The sequence below is a fragment of the Zeus faber genome (genome assembly GCF_960531495.2).
Source record: "Zeus faber genome assembly, chromosome: 14".
NCBI classification, from domain to species: Eukaryota; Metazoa; Chordata; class Actinopteri; order Zeiformes; family Zeidae; genus Zeus; species Zeus faber.
The window spans coordinates 8,341,569-8,362,303 of NC_137200.1; the positions used below are offsets into that span (position 1 = coordinate 8,341,569).

Below are 20,735 nucleotides of genomic sequence, written 5' to 3' on the forward strand. Positions count from 1 at the left end.
TTACTGTACAGCCCACAGATTGTACACTGTAAATGGATTACTAAACTGCATGTTTGAAGAGGAAGCTTTCAACATCCCATAATTCTTAGAAAAACATGCCTAAGCAAATCATTTCAAAACACAATTTAAAACAGAGTCTGAGCAATAGCCCATAATTGAATTTACCCAGAAGAGATCACGCACACCATCCACCATCTGAATCATAAATACAACTTTAATTTGGAATAAAGCTTCGGTTCGGCTCATTAGGTGTTGGGCAGAAACAGGTTTGGTTATGGAGTCAGACAGACAGGTATAAAGAGCTTTGTGACGTTTACAGTTCTTACAAAACAAGAGACATCGTCAAGTTTGCTCTTCAGTTTGCATAGAAACCACTAAGGCACGACTAGCTATAGTGTTGTGAACAATGTAGCTGGAACAAACAGATGATTGGGGAAAACAAAATGACATCTGGTTTATGCAGCCACATGCATATATAGATAAATACAACTAATGTTATTTTTATTATTATTATAACTATTGAGTCACCAGAATAGATCGCATCCTGGTCTTCATTCTCTGGGGTTAAATTCATCTCTTTGGGAGAGGAACAACTTTGCGAGTTTTATTACCGAAGTAGTGACATACATACCAAATGCAACAGTGTGTAATACAAGAAGAAAATGAGCCATACTTTAACCAATAACGATAACAACAACAACAACGTGTTTCGTGCTGGTAACAAATTAACCTTTTCTGAAGCTCTAAAAACAATCAGCGTGCCTTCCCATAAAGAACACACACAGAACAGGTACAAATGCAAAGCAACTGCTGTACAAAAACTCTATGGAATACACTATGAACCAAGTGCTCTGAAAGTGAGCGCGTGCCGTGGTTCCAGTTACTTGATCTTGGTCAGCGCTGCCGCTCTCCGCTCTGTGTTCTGGAACAAGGCTCGCACCAGGCTCTTCATCTCTGAGCTGGAGAACTCCAGCGCCAGCGGACCTTTTCCTTCTGCCCACCTGCAGAGAAGCGAGACCAGGTGTTGAACAATATCGAGAGGAACAAATCGGGACCGGGGCCTCGGGTTTACTGAGCCCCAAATGTGTTCTCGGTGGAGTTCTGCGCTGGGTGTGATGAAGCGTCTCCCCCCACCCCCTCACCTGTTGACGATCTCCTGCAGACTGGCGCGCAGCACCACCACCAGCTCCTTCAGGGTCATCCACTTCTTGACGAAGACGGGAACTTCCTCCTGGTACTTCCTGTTCTGGCGCTCGTCCTCCAGCGGGATGAAGACCAGCGGACCCTCGTCCACGAAGATTTGGCACAGTGTGTAGAGGTTCTCGCCGTCTTCCGAGGAGATGTCCTGCACGTTAGAGCGGCTCTCGTGAATAAATGTATGAATAATATCGGCTTTGTTTTCAACCTGCCCTCATTTCTCAATCCTGCATTAAAATGATTTAAAATCTGCGCACACCGAAAGGAGAATCCCTCTGTTTCAATGTGAGAACCGCTAAACATTATTTACAATATCGTAGATGTTTTTCTTTAAGTGGGACCTTTTTTGCTCATTTCCACTACAATAGCTCTGCATGATTAGCTCGGCCCCTCCCCCTTCCTCCCACTTTCTTCTGATTGGCCAATTTCCTTCGATCTCCCACTCCTACCTCCTCAAACCTACTAAGGAATGTTATTTCTTGTTCCTCGCTGGAAATGGCAACTTGTCAAATCCAACCGTACTGTACAATGTCCGGAAGTGGACAGCAGAAACATCCACAGCAGAACATCTATTTGGCAAATATTATGTCACACGGGCTTATTGTGACATAACTGTGCATTTAGTCCTTCAATAACAAGCTGTACAAAAAAAAAAAAAAAAAAAAAAAAAAAAAAAGAGACACCTCTGTTGTCTTGTCTTTTAAATGGGATTTTAAACGGAGAGCGAACAGAGTCGCTTAACTAAACTGGGTTCACGTGTAATATCAACATCCGAGAGCAGGAAGGTTGACAAACGAGGACCGAGGTTTAAAACCCCGGGACTGGCATGGTTTCCTTGCATTCATCACACTGAAGTTGTACAGTTTTACCATATTGCAATTACAACTTGTTAAACGGCCAAGGATCGACAACAAGGACGAGTAGAAAAACACAAAGGAAGGAAAAACCTCGAGTATCATGATTTTGGCGATGACTTCCGAAATGGCTGTGTTAAGCAGAGCGCCCAAGGCTTTACAGTAGTTAGTGACTGGCAGAACATCCTGCCACACTATGCCCAACTGTTTCAGCTGATGGAGGACCTAAAAACACAGAATAAAAAAAAAAGTATTAATAATTTTTAAAAAAAGACAATATATCACCACAACCCAACTGCTTAGATGCTCAACGTGGGCCAGCCAATCGTTCTCTGGGCCTGACTCTTTTTAATTCAATTTTTTCAATCTTTTCAATTTTTTAATTGTTCATGTGAAAGAATCTTTTGAAGTGGTAAGTGTTCAAAACTGATTTGTGGCTGAGCAAACACAGTCACATAGGCTTTCTGTAGTGTCAAGAACTTCTCTCTATCAGATTTTGAGTTGAGTTGAGCTTACGTGCCTCAATGAATGGCGTATTGTGTACTTGTGTATTGTGTAGTGAACTCACCTGTTTTATGGCTTTGCTGGCGACAATGAAGTTGTTCTCGTCTTCCAGATTTGAGAAGTTACGGGCTGTGGACAGTCTTTCCAGGAGCTCTGCCCTCTGGACATTCAGCTGCGCTAGGAAGCACTGAGCGCCTGGCAAACACAGCGCTAGCATCACCAGGCTGACACCTTTCCTAGTCTCATCTGGGGACTATGTGATTCGTTTTAGAGCAGCAACAACAGACCGTCTTTCTAACAGACTAAATGCTTTTGTTCTCTAGAGAATGGGAAGCCAAGTTGTAAGGTGCATTGTGTTGAGACGCAAAGAAAACTGTAAATAAACGGTAAAATATAATTTGATACAACCATTTTCAAAATGTATAAACCTGTCAGTATCAAGTAAAGGAAAAAGACAAACAACCTTTCACTCACCAAGCTTCCTGAAACATGGCACCAGGTCCACAAAGGTGGCGATGCTCTCGCTGAGGAGCTGCGTCACGTGGGGCCTGAACTGGTGGCCGAGGGTGAGCAGATGGTGAGCCAGGTACATGCAGTTGTTGTGGTGGATCGCTGCCAGGTGGGGGAAGTTGAGCAGGTTCTCTCTGGATGAAGCAGAAAACATCAGTCAATTGAGGTAGCTGAGCTCGGAGCAGAAAAATCGGGGCAACTAGCGAAGTGCAGAGCTGACGCTAGAGACGGTAAGATTCTTACTTGTGGTAAGTAGGCACAACATCACAGAACAGGTGGAATATGTTTCTCACAGTGAAAAATAGTTGCACCGCACTAAAGGAGGGAAAAAAACCAAAACAAAGAACAATGACTGGTGAGCTCTCAACTGATATCAATGCAACTAATAGTTCAAATATGAATTGGTTGGTAGCTTTTAGAAAACTTAAACAAGTTCAGTTTTTAAACATACCTTTTATTAACTAACCTGCCACCAAAACTGGCAAAAAAGGAACTCATACACATGTGTATATAAAGTATATGTACATGTTTACACATAGGAAGAAACATGAATCAACATGCACAGGGGATATTTATACAATTCACAATCAAAGTGATGTGACAACTGCCCCGAAATTGAAGTGCACTTTATTTCCTGCATAGCGGTGTTGACGATTCCACGGATTCCAGATTCCAACCATAGGTCTTCCAAGAAGTATGGGCCTACCATTGGGTGGAGCCTCCGATAGCCTCACAGAGGGTGTTGAGAGCCAGCTCCATCAGCTGCTGGACAGACTCGCTGATGCGACAGGCTGGCAGGCACAGCGTCTTGGCTGAGAGCTGCTTCTCATTGTGCAGCGGAACCTCCTCCGCTCCCAGAGCCTTGTCGGCATCCCGACTGCCCTGTGAACGGTGGGCGGGAAGCTTGGGAAGCACCATCTTGGAATTTGGGGTGATCTGATGAAACATCAGCAGTTATTAGATACAAGCGACAGCAGCACCTTAAATGGGCCAAACGGGATCCCAGCGATTGGTTACTATTTCAAGAACGAGTACTTGAGACTATCAGACCCTGAAACCCAATACCGTGCAGTCATAGCGTGATGCAATGGATGGGGATTCGAATGTGTGCACATACTCTGATTGTGTTGTGAATCTTGGAAGTCATGAGCTTTCGCGCTTTCACAATCACATCCTTGCACTTCTTGCTGGCAAAGTGACAGTTGACATCCCTGGCATATTTTAGCAGAGCTGTCGAGTCTCCCTGCAGGTACTGCATCTCTTTCAGGGACTTCTCAAATTCCTCCGTCTCCTTGATGACCTTCAGCAGGCGCCAATAAAAACAAAATTACATTATTAAAAAAAAAAAAAAGATCTTGTGCTATGCTCTTTCTGTACAAAAGTGCAGTATCTATATCATACCGTGTTGTAATTTTCCAGTTGGCTACTTTCGGTAGGGATGGAGTACAGGAGGCACTCGTGGATGATGCAGTTGGACACCTCCTCCCAAATTAGCTCTCCCAGAATGGTTGAGAGCTGCCTTTTTCCCACGGACACATCTGACACAGAGTGAAATTGTATTCATTTTTGCTCTGCAAAAGTGAAGACCTAAATTAAATTGCCTAAATGAATAGATTAAATAATTGGATAGAGGTTGCACATAGGGACTATGGGGTAAGCAGTAATTACTAAATGAGGGTGTAACAATTAAAAAACAAAACAAAAAAAAAAAAACCATAATGTAAAGATAGAGACATAACAGAACCTGAATAACTATGACAGTCTAACAGCTTCTTGGAAGAAAGGGAGAAAAAAAAAAAAAAAAAAAAGTCTACCATCAAATGCAGAACTATTGTCAACGTTGAGACATACTATGTTGATGTTGATTTTATGTCAAGTTATCTCTCTGCCAGTATAAATAATATAAGATATGTTATAAGATATGCAAGATGTGTTTGCTTCTGGTGGTTTAAATAAATGACCAGGATTGATTTAGGCACAGTTTGCATATTCGTCTGTGTTTTATGCCACCCAACACTGTTGGATTCAGACGAACAAGGTTCGATGTTGCATTTGGTCTTTATGAATACAGTGCTTGGCAGAACATGATGTGGAAGGTGACACCAGCCAAAACAGCCCGGTTTAAAAAAAACAAAAACAAAAAAAAAAAACAGCCGCAGCAGGCCATACCCAGCAGATGTGAGTGCAGTGTCTTGAGCACCAGGAGCAGCTTGTTGTAGGCCTGAGAGGGACTGGAGTGCACCTTGCTGCCGTCCTTCTCCAGACACTGCAGGGCCAAGGTGGTGCCTTCAGCCGGGTGCTCCATCACCTTCACAGTCAAGGCCGGGTGGATGATCAGCGGCTTCAGCATATTCTTCAGCAGCACTTGACCTGAAAAAGGGAACAGAAGCTAACAGCGAGGAATGAGGGTTGTGTTGGGATGGATCATTTATAGAAATGGAACAGCTGTTGCCAACGGAGTGCCATTCATAGTATTTAGATCAGATGCCTGTCAAGTTTTCCAAAATGGTTCTAAACACAATAGAGCAACACTGGCCATGAGGCTCAACGACTGGTTTGCATCATGAAAAACCAGCAGTTTCTCTCATGCCTTCTTGAACCATGGGAATTTAGGGTAGGGTGTCTGAGTCCCATAGGTCTCTGAGGTCCCCAAAACATGTTTTTGAAGTTTGTTGCTGAAAATACCACTGAGATTATGCATTCTAGGCATTCTAACATGCCTCTAGTCCAGGTCGTTGGTGTTTTTAATCCGGCCCGCCGAAGATTGGTACAGAATTCATAATTATGACTGCATTCATTTCACCTTGACCTGTAATGCCTGGCGTTTCACCAGGTGGCGCTTTAGGCGCAGTGACTGGAGCCCGAGCTACTCTCAGTTATTACTATGCTACTACTCTGAACCCATCTGCAACAATGAGTGGGCCAAAGAAAAGAAAAGTGGACAGTGAGTGCCGAGTGTTTAATAAGGAATGGACAACTAAATACTTTTTTACCTAGGTCTGGTCAAAGGCTGTATGCCTTATTTGCCAAGAAACGATTGCGGTTTTAAAGGAATACATCAGCCCTCACTTTTCCACAAAGCGTGCTAATTACACTAACAAAAATCAATGCATAACGGACGGCTAACGCTCAGAGGTTGGCAGCTGGCTTGCAGGCTCAGCAAAACATCTTTATCCGACAAACTGCCATCCAACAATTAAGCATGAAGGAAAGTTTGCTGGCATTCAAATTAGCAAAAGCCAGCAAGCCTCCGAAGGGGAGTTTCTCAAAGAGTGCATGGTAGAGACAGCAGGTATCTTGTGTCCTGAGGGCAAGAACAAATTTGAAAAAATTAGCTTATCACGCAGGAGAGCGACTCGCCGTGTTGAATTAATTGATGAAGACCTAGCTAGCAAGCTAAACAAAAAAACGGAGTCATTTACATTCTATTCTTTGGCACTGGACGAAAATAATGACATAAAGGACACCGCTCAGCTTTTAATTTTTATCAGAGGGATTAATGACAATTTTGAGAAAACGGAGGAGTTTATGGCCATGGAATCCCTAAAAGGGAAAACACGGGGAGAGGACTTGTATGACAGTGTGTCGGCGGTCATCAAGAGGCACAAGCTACCTATGGATCGCCAAATCTGATGGGGAAAAAATGTCTGACTGCTCAAAAGAATCCAGGAGAGGGTGAAAGAGGACAACCCTGAGCAGGAGGTCATTTTCCTACACTGCATAATTCACCAGGAAGCACTGTGTAAATCCGTATTGCAGCTTGACCACGTGGTGAAGCCAGCTGTAAAACTCGTTAACTTTTTTCGGGCGAGGGGACTTCCCCATCGTCAGTTTATTAAGTTTCTTGAAGAAACTGATGCTGATCACAGGGACTTGCTTTACCGTTCTAATGTCCGCTGGTTAAGTTTGGGGAAAGTATGTCAACGAGTGTGGGAGCTTAAACAGGAGATTATCGCATTTTTGGAGCTACTTGAGAACGCTGACAAGTTTCCTGAGCTGAGTGACACAGATTGAATTTGTGATTTAGCTTTTGCTGTGGACATACTGACACACATGAATGAGCTGAACGTGAAGCTACAAGAGAAAGGCCAGTTTGTGCATGAAATGCATACAAAAATTGACAAGTCACTTCAGCTGGTGTCATGTCCCTTCTCACAAGACCCTGAAACGGCGCCACAGGAGTTGCAGTTGGAACTGACTGATCTCCAAAGTGACACCGTCTTAAAGGAGAAGTTCAACTCTCTTTAACTGGATGAGTTTTATGCTTCATTAAGCGCAGCCAAATTTCCAAACATCCAGAAGATGGCACAGAGGATGCTGGTGCTGTTTGGCTCTGTGTGTGAACAGACTTTTAGTGTGATGAACACCAACAAAGCACCCCACAGATCCCAGTTGAGCGATGAACACCTCAGATCTGTTCTGAGAATTGCCACAACAAAACTAACACCAGACCACGATGCACTGGCAAAAATGGGTGATCAACAGCACTGTTCCCACGAAAAGGTAAGTTTATTAACACTGTAATGCTTTTTTTTCTGTTTTTGTTTGATATGTATGCATCTTGTGCTGACCCGGCCCGTCTGTCAAATTTTAAAAGTCAATGTGGCCCCTGAGCCAAAAAGTTTGCCCACCCCTGCTCTAGCCTGTTGTATGAAGTACGTAAACTTTCACCTCCAAAATGTGCTGCCGAACAAATATGAGGAGAAAAATAAGCATTCCAGTTGCAGAATCTTCACTAATATTAGGCCTAATTTAGAATTGAGCAACTTTTGTTGCCGTGCTTCAAGTTTGTGGGGGACACCTCAACAGGACTCTCGGACGTGGGGATTCTTTGTTTCATGTAAATGTCAGAAAACAAATAAACAAAACTGCTACAACAAAAACAATTTTTTATTGGTTTTGTTTGGAGAAACTCCCAGCGGATCACGCTGCCTACAGTCTATCGCATACTTTTACGCATAGTTTTTTTTTTTTTAAAAGAAACAGCAGAATTATTTTCGAAATACTTACATTTCCATTGTCTGCCGTTTCTTCATGGACAGTTGGTATTACTTTCGCTTTCTTTTAAAGATTTGTTCACTTGTATTATTCTCCAGCCGTGGGTGGAGTTACTCTCATATGGGGGGCGGTTCTCATTCTACTGAAGCCCAACGTAGGGTCGGGAGACAAATATGAACGGGTTGTTTCAAGACATTTTTTCTGAAATAGACAGCTCACAAAAAACTGACTGAGTTGTCTTATTTCAGTTTGTGTGTCAGTAGGCCCATCAGACCTAAGCGTATGTGCACAAGCACTGAAAAAGTGAGGTTTTCGTAATCGGTCCTCTTTAAGAGTATCATCAGTAAATCTCTTTTCTTAAGGGTCCTTCATAGCAGACTACGGTCATTGGCAGATAATTGCAGGGGAAAAGGTTTAAATTGTGTCGAATAAAAGCTACGTGGCCTTACTGAAGACTCTGATCTTGTTCCAAAGTTCTCCCTGGAGGGCCAGAGCTCGGAGGACACAGCAAAGCAGTTCAGGGGGGCTCTGCTCTCCATCCTTACTGCAACCGAGGGTCAGCTTGAGTTCAGTCTCCAGGAAAGACTTCAGGCCTGCTGGCTCTGGATTGAGACAAAAGGTTGTTTTTGATTACCCTCTTATCTGTTCGATGCCATGTGGGGCCATTAGCATGGTGGATATTCCTTAATCAATAGACTCTTGAATGGCCAATTAAATCACATAAGATCCAATGAAAGTGCAGTATGAATCACAAGGTCTGCGCATACATCCAAAGTGTAAAAAAGTGTTCATCACACAGAATTATGTGGTGATATTATGTATGATATCCAAAGTTTTTTTTTTTTTTTTTATTTTTTAATCAAAAAATGTCAAATACCGTTTATGACAATAAATAAATTACATTAAGACTATATGTGAAAGAGTCTAATGAAAGAGATACTGTATATGAAAGAGTCAAATATATGATATGAGTGTGTGCGCGTGCGCACACAGGCACGCACGCGCGAAATGATAATTAAATAAAGGACAAATGATACAAAAACAATATGACGGGAAAGGTATGATAACAAATAGAGTATTAGGACACAAACATTTTTTTGTCCTTTTTAAACAGGCATTGACTAGTTTAATCTTGGATATATCAAAGTTTTTTTTACTCGTAAATGTACAACTTTTTTCTCAGAATATTGCCCCCCCCCCCACCCCGCCTCCTTCCCGCTATGAAAAAAAAACCTGTAGTGGCCCTAATGCCGTCACATAAAATAATGCTACTCCCTTTTCACTATCGTTATGAGTTACCTGAGATTAGCATCCTGAAGTTACAATCTAAACAGAATATTAATTGAATTTTCTTTGAGGATTCCTGGTTTCACAGGTAGGCGATAAACTATTAGTGTATAGGTTAAAATTTGTATAACTGGCTTTTAAGGTCCATACAAGTATGCCAATTTTGATGACAGACAATTTCAGATACTGTGGCAAAACACACCCCGGCACTTTCTTAATAACTCCATAATATCATATACAAAACTCCTACCCTTTGAAGGCGGTAATTTCCAAACTGCTAGTTTCTTCCATTCATCACTAAGGTGGTAGATTAAGTTCTCTCTCTGAATAATCAGCTCAGACCTGAGGGCTGGCAGGAGAGGCAGCTCCAAACTATCCCATGCCTTCAGGGAATCTGCACTGTGCTGCACCTGGGAAACAGCAAGGCATTGAAAACATATAGGTCACGGCACTCCGCTTGTCCTTGTTGCATATTAATTTGTGCCACAGAAACGCAACTAATGTGTTGTTGTGAGTAGAGAAAATACACAGAGTGAAAGTACTTCTTACCCTTTCTAACTGCCTGGCTGCATCAATGTATTTCTTATTCACCAGGGCTTTGTCAAACTCCTCCATTGCATTGTGAAACTGAGACAAGAGAAGAGAGCACACCGATTAACTGGCATGGGCAACACCAGCCCTAATTATCATGTTTGCAAAGTTGACCTTTTAATGAAGCGCTGTCATGGAACCCCCCCATTCAGGCCACTGGAGTCCGAGTGGACAGTCTATTGTAATGTATGCAATGTTATAAGTCAAGTGAAAACAGTTCAAGAGCAGTGTACCTCCTTTAAATGTCCAAGCATGGTCAGTATTAAAGTGTTTTTCTCCAGCTGCTGCTTCAGTTTTGCATACTCGGTCATAGTAACATGGATTTCCTCCTGCACCTGTGTCCGTATACACATGTACACACATAAATAAACAGGGACAACAGTTGTGATCCTTAATAATTCAATGGGAGCCTGTTCGCCTGTTGAATATCACCCAGTGCTCAAAATGGCATGCGTAAAACAATGGCAATCGAATAAAATCAATAAAAGCTAAATGGAGGTAGGCAGTTGTTTTTATTCAAAAGTGCATGACCTTTAAGCTGGTGTGGTCAACATAAAAAGAGCATTGTACATTTTATGATAATAGTGAGCCGGACAGGAATTCAAACATTTTGTCCAGCAGTTACTAGTTATTAAAGTTTTACACACTTATTTTAATGATAAGACAATGACAGACATACAATGTACCTGTATTGTAATTAGGAAGAGGCCTATTGACAGTGGAGGAGAACGTTTCTCAACCATTTTTACATTTGTTTTGGCTACGTTTTTTGATATCGCCCAGATTTCCATTCTTTCCAACCTTTGTGAAGAAATATATTTCCCATTCAAAAACCCATTCATCATAATGCAAGAATCAAAGTATCAACAGCCATCAATCAAGACCATCAACAAGTCAGTATAATTAATGAAATGACAATTAATGGAACGCGCTGAGATTGCGCGCAGCTAAACGGCCCCTACACTGACTATGTATGCTATAATGTATGCCAAATAACTGCCATAACACTGTAGCTCACATATAGAATACACAATTGTGGTAATAGTATGCAAAAACATACTTTTCCACACTCCACTTTCTCTTTTCTTATAATTGGGTGTGTTGTCCGATTTCCAGGTGGACAATGTCCATTTCTCACTAAATCTAAACTACAGACACTCTGTAGTTTAGAGGTAACCTCCTAAATTCAGCATCCTTCTCACAAAAACTGAATTCCAGATGAAACCCATCACACTTACTTCGGTCTGAATGCAATTTTTGAGGGTGTCCATTTCTTTGGAGACTTCGTCGACCTGTACCATCAGTTCCTCAGAACTCTGAAGATTGGGCAGGAACTCTATATATCGCTTGGCGATCATGTCACACACTTCTTCCTGTAGGAAATGTATCCAGAACAACTCAGCCAACCACAATGTTTCACTTATACTCATATATTGGTTAATAGCTACATACTTACTGCTGTGTAGATAATATAACTACGCAGATTATACATTTTGACAAAAATCTAAACAAACACAAGTTTGAATTAGATGAATAAAGCTAGAATTTGCAAGAGATGGAAAGAAAGCTTTTATTTCCAGCAGGTTACATTTTAAAAACGCACGTATCTATGCTCGGCCATTCCCCTGTGATTGAATCCGAAATATATCCCTGCCACCCATAAGAAAAGAGAGCAAAAATCGTATTCCTATTCATTTTTTATTTTTTTTTAACGAAAATGTGGGTCGATGTATTTAAATAAATAATAAATAAACAATCTGTCAAACAGATATACAGGTAGAAATTATGTTATCCTAATCAAGACGTAATCGTGTTGCCCTCAAGACACTTGAATTTGAATTTGGGGGGCTATGGTCATCGATCGAGGTTGCACTGCGCAATACAGGACAGAAGCAGCAACACAAGGTTGGTTTATAACAGTGTTAGCTGTTGACCGAAGTTAAGTCTAAAGCGTCAACTATCACATGGTATCTCACACCGGTTCAGTTGTTGTGTTTCTTTTTTTGGGGGGGGGGGGGGGTCTACGCGTGAGAACAGCGCCACGGGTTCAACGTTAGCTTGCTGCTACACTAGCGTGTGTTACCTTGGTATCCTGCACCTTCCGCGACATCTTGCTTATTTTGCTGGCAACGTCGCCCTTCTCGAGTTTCCCGGAGCTGGCCAACACCTCCGTGACAAACGACGCCATCGTGCACAAGTCCGCGCTCATAAGAACCGTATCTCCTTGTCGAGGGGAGTTGGCGAAGCCTCTCGCCTTCTCCTCCGCATCGAACTTTGGAAGCACGGGGGCCTCTGATTGGCTGGTCCGGGTTGGCGGCTCCGGCTCCGGCATGTGTCGCTGCTTCTTCTTCTTCTTCTGCTGCTTCTTCTTCTTCTGCTTCTTCTTCTTCTTCTTCTTCGCGTTTCTTGGCGGGTCGCTCCGGCTCGTGTGCTCGTAATTCCGGGAGGCTCGACACTAACTGCGCGCATGTGCCGCCCCCTATCGCCCAAAAAAACGATATGACACGCCGATCCGCGTACAAAGCCAGTTGTTTGTTTTTACGGGCTTTTTTTTTGTTGTTGACATTTAAAATAAATGACGGTTCAGTTTTCAAGAACGCAAAGAAACTCATTGATACGTCCTTCTTTCTTCTAGTTATTTTTAAGGTTTGTTTATTTATTTTTATTTATCTTTGTTCATTGCTTCCTTTTTTTTTTTTTTGGTTTTATTGCTTATTTCTTTTTGTTATTGTTTTCAGGTTTCTAGTCATTGTTTATCATTAGGTTATTATGTATTGCCAAATTTGTACGGTCCATTGTTTCTTTTTAGGTTTATTGCTTACTGTTGTGTTTCTTTTTATTGCTTTAGGTTTACTGTATATTTACACATTTTCTATCTTCTAGTTAACTTTTAGGTCCATATTTTACACAGGCTCAAAAAAAAAAAAAGCAATGCCTGGTTGCCACACTGACATAGACTGGATTTTGTGTCTCAATCCCATGTTTTCCGCCACACCTCATTGCTTTCTTTGTATAGATTCTCGAGCAATAAATGACCTTTTGTTACCACTGAGATTTACTTTGGTGAGATTGAGCGACAGGTCAGTAAAACACTATAGGGGCCTTTAGAAAATAAAACAAGCCCTTCCTGAGCTTCCCCTGGTGGCAGGGTTTTTTTGTTGTTGTGTTTTTTACTTGGCTTCTTTAAATTCCAAATCCAGAACAGCTACAGAGTAGATTGTGCTTCAACCTCTTCTGGAACCATTTTCAAAGTCTGCAGAAAATAATCCTATTAGTAAATATCTGTTCCATTGTTTTTCAATAGCACGAATATAAACGCTATTGGAACCACTACTCGCATTTCGATTCTGTTGGCAACCACCAGAATATCACAATATCACGCAAATATTTTTTTTCAAATCACAACACTTACATGTACTTAATGTTTTCAGGATTACGGGGCAATTCACTTATGGACGGGAGAAAACAAAACAAAACAAAAAAAACCAGGCCTGTTTTCCCTTGAAGCTCAACACGGCCTCCCACAGTGGCTAAATCAAAATGAGTTTGTCCAACTTAATGTGATCATTTTACAGGACTGGACTTGTTTTTCTATTTCTTTTGTAATTGCTATATAGTCGTTACACAAGTGTAGCCTTCTCCGTAGTAGTTCCATGTCTCATTCCTGTTGCATGTATTGTGCTATATTCAAAGCTATAGATTATATTGACAAATCTGAGCAAATGAGTAAATGCATTCATATAAACAACAAAAGAGAAATACAGAGTATTCACTTCTCGGCTACAAAATTGTGTCTAGTGTAAGAAGGCACACTATTAGCAGGGATTTTAGGACCAGGTTCAACGACTCAGCATTCATATTGAAAGAAAACTAGTGCTGGCGTTTTGAATGATCAAATGTGTTGCTTCTAATCGGCGTTTGGGTGGTTGTTGTTTTTTTGTTTTTTTTTGCATTGAATGACCAACGTTGGTACAGTATGTAGCCTGCTGCTGCGGGGTTGTGTGAAGAGTTTGGAGAACCACATGCCACCCCCCGGTCGTCCTCGCACGGCGCTTTGCCGTCTCGCCGCGGCCTCGGACGCGTTTCGCACTCGGCGCCGCGCGACGCGGACCGGGCCACGTCCCGCCTTCACGCCAGTCCGCGGGATCTCTCGCGCCGCCCCCATTGGCCGATCCGCCGCGATCGTTGTGGACAAGTCGGCCAATCGGAACGCGCCCAGCAGCGGCACGTTAATTATGGGGCTTCCTGTTTGAGGAATGTCAACTATTCAACATGGAGACCACGGTGGAGAAGCTGGAGGCGATGGTGAGCGCTTTTTTTTTTTTTTTTTTTTTTTATAATACGCTTTGGTTTTCTAAGGCATTTAAAACAAACAAACAAACAAAAAAACAACAACGATGCCCTTGTGTGATCCCACCGTAGGTCAACCATCCACACGGTGTCACTCGGCGTAAGCGGGAAATGTACAACGTTAGCGCGCTAACGGCTTCATATATGGCCGCACGTAAAAAAAAAAAAAAAACAACATGGGCTCCTCTCTCCGGGTAGAATAATCCCACTCACCGGTTGAGTAAGTCGTTCTACATGTTTGCTCCGAATGCCCCGTCACATAGGGATACATAACATGTACGGATGTACATTCTGGTGTATTCCAGTTGCACCGCGTCCGTTATCCATGTTAGTCTTGAGTTGCCGTTCATCGCGCAATGCCATCCCCCCCCCCCCCCTCTCTCCGCACCATCCAGTCTGTGGCCGATGTGTCGGCTACGAGGCCGATAGCGCGAAGAGACCGCGGGTAGACGAGCTCCGGGAACTCGATCAAATGAAGTGATCAGTACGCACCTTCAATTCTGAACAGCTCCTCTGTTCTCATTTGAGTCATGTCTTAGTCCTGTTTTTTTTTTTTTTGGTTCGTCTCCAGGCCTTGGCGCCATTGCGTTGTGTGATTTCGACTCTCCTACTACTACTACATATGGAATTATTTTTATTTCATTTTGTTTTATAATTGTGTATGTATGTATGTATGTATGTATGTATGTATGGGGATATATATATATATATATATATATATATATATATATATATATATAATATTATTTTTTTTAATTTGCATTTGAGCGATACAGCTTATGTAAAATGTTGACTTGGGTCAACAGAGCGGTTTCATAGGAGGAGGGCGGGGGTATTGTTTACATTACAGTATGTCATTTAGCAGATGCTTTTGTCCAAAGCGACTTACAATAATTCCCATATTGATCGATATTTATCACTATATATGGTTTGAAGAAAAAAATAACCCCATATTGCATTTTTGTGGGCATGCACTCTAACTGGAAGGATACTGTTATCAAACTAACCCTAAGTTAGTTGGTTAAAAATATGCACACACATTATGTGTGTGCATATTTTTTTTTTGCCAAGCTATGCTCAGTCTCACAACTATAATAGCCTAAAATAAATAATATACAAATACATATAAAAATGTAGGCACCTACTGTGTAGTTCCAGAAATAAAGATCATAACATCGTAAAAATTAAAATATAAAATTACCTGCAATTGATGGGACTTGCACTTTGGTGCTCCGGGAATTTAATAAATACATTTAAATGTAAAACTTGTCATATTGTAGCTTGCTGAAAAACCTAATCTGATGCATTTACGGCCCTGTTAGGGTTGATTATATTCACTATGTTGAATCTATACATTTCATAAAGATGTTATTCTGGAAAGCTAAATGGGTGTATTCTAAAGAGAATTGGTCAGTTGTGTCAGCATAAATTAAAGAAATTACTACTATTATTATTATTATTATTATTTATATTCACATCTTTCATTTATTTCTATTTAGCTTCTTATATAGGCAAAAGCCATTTGACTGGGAAAACAGGCATATTGGGCAATTTTATTAAGGAAGATGGCAAAAAGTACGGTCAAGGTAATTAAAATGTATGCATTGAAAGAAAATTCAAACTAGTATACTATTAAAATGCACAACCTATCATGTGGAACTGAAGTCAACCATTGGTTTCTAGCTATTTGTTATTTTGTCTACTCACTGTTTCTACCTTTCGGCGACTTTCTATGCAGATATTAATCCGAAAGGTCAGCATGTTGGGTGGCAGATTGGCTCAGGGGATAAAACAGAATTGAGTTATTCTTAATATATTTTCAACCGAAATAAAATATTGATAAGAGAACATCGTTGTATAAAAACCTTAAGATATTGCATGTTGTTTAACCACAGAACCTACTATAATTTCACCGTCTGATTTGACCGGTTGTAATAATGTATTTTGATGTTGACTATAAAGTTACTTTTTACCATTGGAACTGAATCACTTGCACACAGTGAATCATAACAAACACAAAAAAATATTCTGTTATACTAGAACGCATTCACCTTGGCCCTTATCGAGAGATTTATGTCAAACTCAACAGTTGTTCAGTGTTCACGCAACAATGCTAAGATGTTGCTGGCAGATGCTCTGACTTTATTGCACTACTGTATTGGACAGCTAGCAGTGCAATAGTATTGTCAAAGCATCTGAAAGCATCTGCAAACATCGACTCGCCCCAATTAGACAATTCAATTTGTAGAGCAATAAAATAATTGTCTGATGGGTCAAAAGCGATCAAGAGACCTTAGATGATGGGATACTCGGTACAGTACTTAACAGAACATGGATCTATCCCGAGTCCTGCAACCCTATCAGTATTGCCTCTGCTGTCCACTTTGTTGAGAGTAGTGCAATATTGCTTATAGGGTTTCAGTGCTTGGCTCACACCCTTACTGATGGAGCTATGTGTTAAGCAAGGTAGGTCTTGAGCATTTGAAAGACGTGACTTGGCAGACCAATATCAATGCACTGGGAAATCTGTCATATCTGGCCATAAATTCCCAGAGTAGTGCAAATTTGACTTTGAGTTATAGGAGTAAAAGAATTTCACTTAACACAGGACGCTATTAATTATACCATCTAAGATCCAGTGCACTTTAAAAAAATTTTTTTTTTGTAAATGTTACGATTAACAATCAAACAATTATGAGCTTAAAGTAGATTGCCTGCTGAGTATTTACATGAATATTGTTTTCATATTTTTTTAATAACAATCCTTTTTGCGAAGTCCATTTGTATTGTATTGTAACAATGGACTACAGTGAGCAAGCAAGGCACAAAGTGTGTGTGTGTGTGTGTGTGTGTGTGTGTGTGTGTGTGTGTGTGTGTGTGTGTGTGTGTGTGTGTGTGTGTGTGTGTGTGTGTGTGTGTGTGTGTGTGTGTGTGTGTGTGTGTGTGTGTGTGTGTGTGAAATATTTGTGCCTTGCTTGCTCACTGTAGTCCATTGTTGTTAGTTGTTTTTTTTAATAGATAGATATAGACATTTTTTTTTTTTTTTTGAGGAGTGTTGCATGATAAACTGGTACTGATATTGTGTCCTAGTACTAAAATCTTAACAGGTACGACTGTTTTCTATTGGGGTTTTTTAATCGTAACATTACTGTGAACAATAGTCATTTCCAGTTGGCAATTACTAATTGAACTGAACTTGAACTGTGGAGCCCGGTGGCCATGGAATGTATTGTTTAGTTTTTGTTTGGCGTTATTTATTTGGTAGTTGAGGCCCTTCAAAGGACGTTGTGATTTTCACACTGAGCATCTGTCCCTGTAGATAAGATAGGAAAGCAAACAGAAACTACTACTCCAGAGTGTTAAGCAGACTGTTTGTTCAGTTCCAGAAGTCTGAGGCTGACCTGGATTACATCGAGAAACGGCTGAAGGAGGACTTCACCAACAGCAGTGCTTCAGAGGACGGAGCTCCTGTCGAGGTGAGTCGCAGGACGCTTTGGAAGTTGGCGGCTCCTTTGTGTTTGTTTTTTTTTACAACATTTTTTTTTTTAATTGATTCATTTTGTATCATCAGGAGAATGTGGTTTCACTGCTGGAGAACCTGGCGCCCATCAAAGCGAAGCATGAAGCCCTGTGCACACAGGTGAAGGAGATCACGGCCGCACACAAAGAATCCATGGACTCCATCAGAAACCACCTGGACGGTGCTCTGCAACTGATTCAGCAATTCCAAGAGACTGCGAATGTGGAGGTAAAGCCCCATTTTCATACCTGTTGAAAATTGTTTTCTTTTTTTGTCCTGACATCATTAAATCATTGTGTGTTCACTAATTCAACAGACCACGCTCTTGACAGTTTAAATTTTAACACAATAAACAATTTGGAGAAAATATATCCCTTGCCGGTTTCCAACCAGTCATACTAATTGCTATATTTTCAATATGTAGGTCTTGCCGCTCACAGAGTCGCAGTGGGACGCAGCCGGGCTCCTTGGTGTCAATGTTCCGCGAAACACAGCAGAGGTAACTATTTGAACTGCCTCAAAGAAACATCCAAGTATGACTTCCACAGAATCTAAATTCAATAAAATAGTCAGAAACAAACATCTGATAATACTTTAAAAAAATATTGCATTAAACAGTAGAACGGACACGTCATTGTCCATTAACTGACCAATGTAGCAGACAGGAAAGGGTGTGGGGTGAGTCTTTTGTAGTAGAAAATGAAACAATACTGATAACTAGACAAGACCCGGGGTCCCGTCCTCCACTGAGGTAACAGCTGCCACTAGGGGTAATATTTAGAAAAGTCAGTTAGTAATTGATTAACTGTTGGACTGTTTGCAAACTGTTAATTTCTCAGTTTATTAAGGTGTCTTTCAATTCTTGGTTCCAGGTTACAGACGTCATCCAGAAACAGCAACATTGTGAGTTAACCTTAATTCTCAAATTACTTTCAGTCACAGTAGTATTATTTTGTGTTTATGGGGCAGCACAAACTTTTAGGTTGACCTAGACCGGTATTGTTGGTCCTTCCCCGAGGTGGAAAGGGTTCTGGAAATCCTTACTTTAGAGTACTACTACTGCAGAGAAAATTCACTCAGAAGTAGTGAAAGAAGAAATTAGAATATAAAAGGTTACAGTTATAAAACTACTCAAGTAATTATATTGGGTTACTTTTTTTTCTCTCTGTATGTTTAGGTCATGCACAAATAAGCTTTAACCTATTTGTAAATAACATGTAATTCAGTCAATTAATGAAAACTTTAATCTTGGACAATAAATAATGCATGCAAATAGTAAGGCTATATTCAATCATATTACAAGAACCAATAAAATCTACTAAGTTAGGTAATATAACATCAAATTGAGCTAGTTTGTAATTTGCGGTGTCTTCTTAGTGGGGTTTGTTTTTCTCTTATCCAGGACTTCTTCCTTGCCACTCATTCCATCAAGGCCATTTTTGTGCAATGCCATACAGATTGTTGAACCGTGAATATGTTCAGTGGAGCTTCTACAGTGCATCTTATTAAATGCTGCAGTAAGAAACACATTTACGGTCTGTCCACAGCATGTACGCCAACTGAGTTCCAGAGCTTGAGCAAAGCGGTGCTGGAAGCCGTTCCAGGGAACATTCGCTCCAACGTCCAGTTGGCAGAACTCAATGCTTTCTACCTACAGCTGCATCAGCACTTCTCCAAAACAAACAGGTTGTTATCCCCGTTCACCAGTACTGAAAGCAAGGATGTGCTTGCTGATCTCAGCGCTGTCTTCACTTTAGAAAAACATTTTTTTTTCATTATCTGCCAAAGGGTCGTTTTAACTTTGGTTCATTCTCATTGGGCAATTTCTTACGCACAAATCACAAAGACGTCAGAGTCCTGGAAATTGATTTGCTGAACTTTAACTAAATGTAATTGTCGTGTTAGAACCCCAATTACCTCAAATGAATAAATATTCAATATTATACAAATATAAACATGAAACGTATTTGCTAGTAATAATAATCCGACACCTATTATTTTTCTTCTTTGCGTGCCAGACTTAATAGTAAGCTGGAGTGACTAGAACAGCTACATATACCGTTCATATGGAAAACTATATCTGATGAAATTCTTAAGCCTCTCAGCCTGCAATTTTTATAAAATTAGTCAGTTTCATTAAGTCTATTTAACAAATTATTATACACATAAATAATGAATGTGTTTTCTCAATTAATGTACAAGTATTTTGTGTAACATGGAAAAACTATTGGTTTGTTTTCCCCAGTGGTTCTCGGCATTTGCAGGAGATGAATTTTAAGGCCAGTGACGCTGAGCTGAAGATCCTGCAGCACCTCTCCCTGGTGGAGCTTGACGACAAGGATCACGTCCGTCTGCTCACACTCGACGACAAAGTCCGACCAACAAACTGCTCAAAATGAATCCGTCGCAGCAGATCAGAACATCATACAGCCTGGGTTGAACGAGACTGCGAGGATCTTTTTCTATGGACATCACCGCGTTCACCCACGTTGAAGAAATATCCAGTTATTCGGCTCTGATGTTGTACGGTGAATAATTTAATACATTCTGAGGTTGGACTATATTTTTATTGTGCATTTCAGCTCTCGAGACTTTGTATGGGGTGCGTTGTTGGTCGGGGAGTGTTCAAGAAGGAGTTTACTTTTTTTACCGGGTTGTGATTTTGAAAGAGGGGGGGTTAAATATTAGGAGTATTTCTTGGCAATTAATCGTAGTTCAGAGACAGATGGGAGAATGTTCAAATGGAGTCTGTCATGTGTCTGGAAAATACCATATCCATTGTTGTAAATGGGAGGGCTACAGATACCCATTCAATTTGTTTCTGATATGAATTTACTATTTCAAGCAAGTGAAATAAAGCAAACAGAAAGCAGTGTTTGTTTAGAAATTCATCACTAAATGCCATACCTACACTTACATATTGT

General features: G+C 40.8%; 2 protein-coding genes across 4 annotated transcripts; one reads left to right on the forward strand and one right to left on the reverse strand.

Moving 5' to 3' along the window:
• Positions 1-194: 194 nt before the first annotated feature.
• Positions 195-14,628, reverse strand: zw10 (zw10 kinetochore protein). 3 transcript variants are annotated; one of them, XM_080013310.1, is made up of 16 exons: positions 14,505-14,628; positions 11,180-11,314; positions 10,175-10,276; positions 9,900-9,977; positions 9,601-9,760; positions 8,513-8,665; positions 5,235-5,435; positions 4,467-4,603; positions 4,183-4,365; positions 3,772-4,001; positions 3,309-3,380; positions 3,030-3,199; positions 2,620-2,750; positions 2,145-2,276; positions 1,143-1,345; positions 195-1,001 (listed from the first exon to the last, which is right to left on the reverse strand). In XM_080013310.1, exons 2-16 carry the CDS (start codon positions 11,297-11,299, stop codon positions 881-883), a joined length of 2,193 nt encoding a protein of 730 aa, XP_079869436.1. In that variant the 5' UTR covers positions 11,300-11,314; positions 14,505-14,628; the 3' UTR covers positions 195-880. The 3 variants fall into 3 exon arrangements, with proteins under 3 accessions (XP_079869436.1, XP_079869434.1, XP_079869435.1); XM_080013308.1 differs by lacking the exon at positions 14,505-14,628 and adding an exon at positions 12,025-12,845; XM_080013309.1 differs by lacking the exons at positions 2,145-2,276; positions 14,505-14,628 and adding an exon at positions 12,025-12,846.
• ska2 (spindle and kinetochore associated complex subunit 2) lies at positions 14,199-20,727 on the forward strand. The gene is made up of 7 exons (XM_080013312.1): positions 14,199-14,246; positions 17,672-17,767; positions 17,863-18,039; positions 18,236-18,310; positions 18,684-18,714; positions 19,359-19,497; positions 20,057-20,727. Exons 1-7 carry the CDS (start codon positions 14,214-14,216, stop codon positions 20,208-20,210), a joined length of 705 nt encoding a protein of 234 aa, XP_079869438.1. The 5' UTR covers positions 14,199-14,213; the 3' UTR covers positions 20,211-20,727.
• Positions 20,728-20,735: the final 8 nt, after the last annotated feature.

Excerpts from the sequence above, each read along its gene's own strand:
- zw10 (XM_080013308.1), bottom strand. The coding sequence starts at position 12,273 with ATGCCGGAGCCGGAGCCGCCAACCCGGACCAGCCAATCAGAGGCCCCC. Across the intron at positions 10,277-11,179 it reads AAAATTGCATTCAGACCGAA|GTGCAGGAGGAAATCCATGT; the intron begins GTAAGTGTGATG and ends ATACGGACACAG. Across the intron at positions 8,666-9,600 it reads GAAATTACCGCCTTCAAAGG|AGCCAGCAGGCCTGAAGTCT; the intron begins GTAGGAGTTTTG and ends GTCTCAATCCAG.
- ska2 (XM_080013312.1), top strand. The coding sequence starts at position 14,214 with ATGGAGACCACGGTGGAGAAGCTGGAGGCGATG. Across the intron at positions 18,311-18,683 it reads TTCCGCGAAACACAGCAGAG|GTTACAGACGTCATCCAGAA; the intron begins GTAACTATTTGA and ends TCTTGGTTCCAG. Across the intron at positions 18,715-19,358 it reads CATCCAGAAACAGCAACATT|CATGTACGCCAACTGAGTTC; the intron begins GTGAGTTAACCT and ends GTCTGTCCACAG.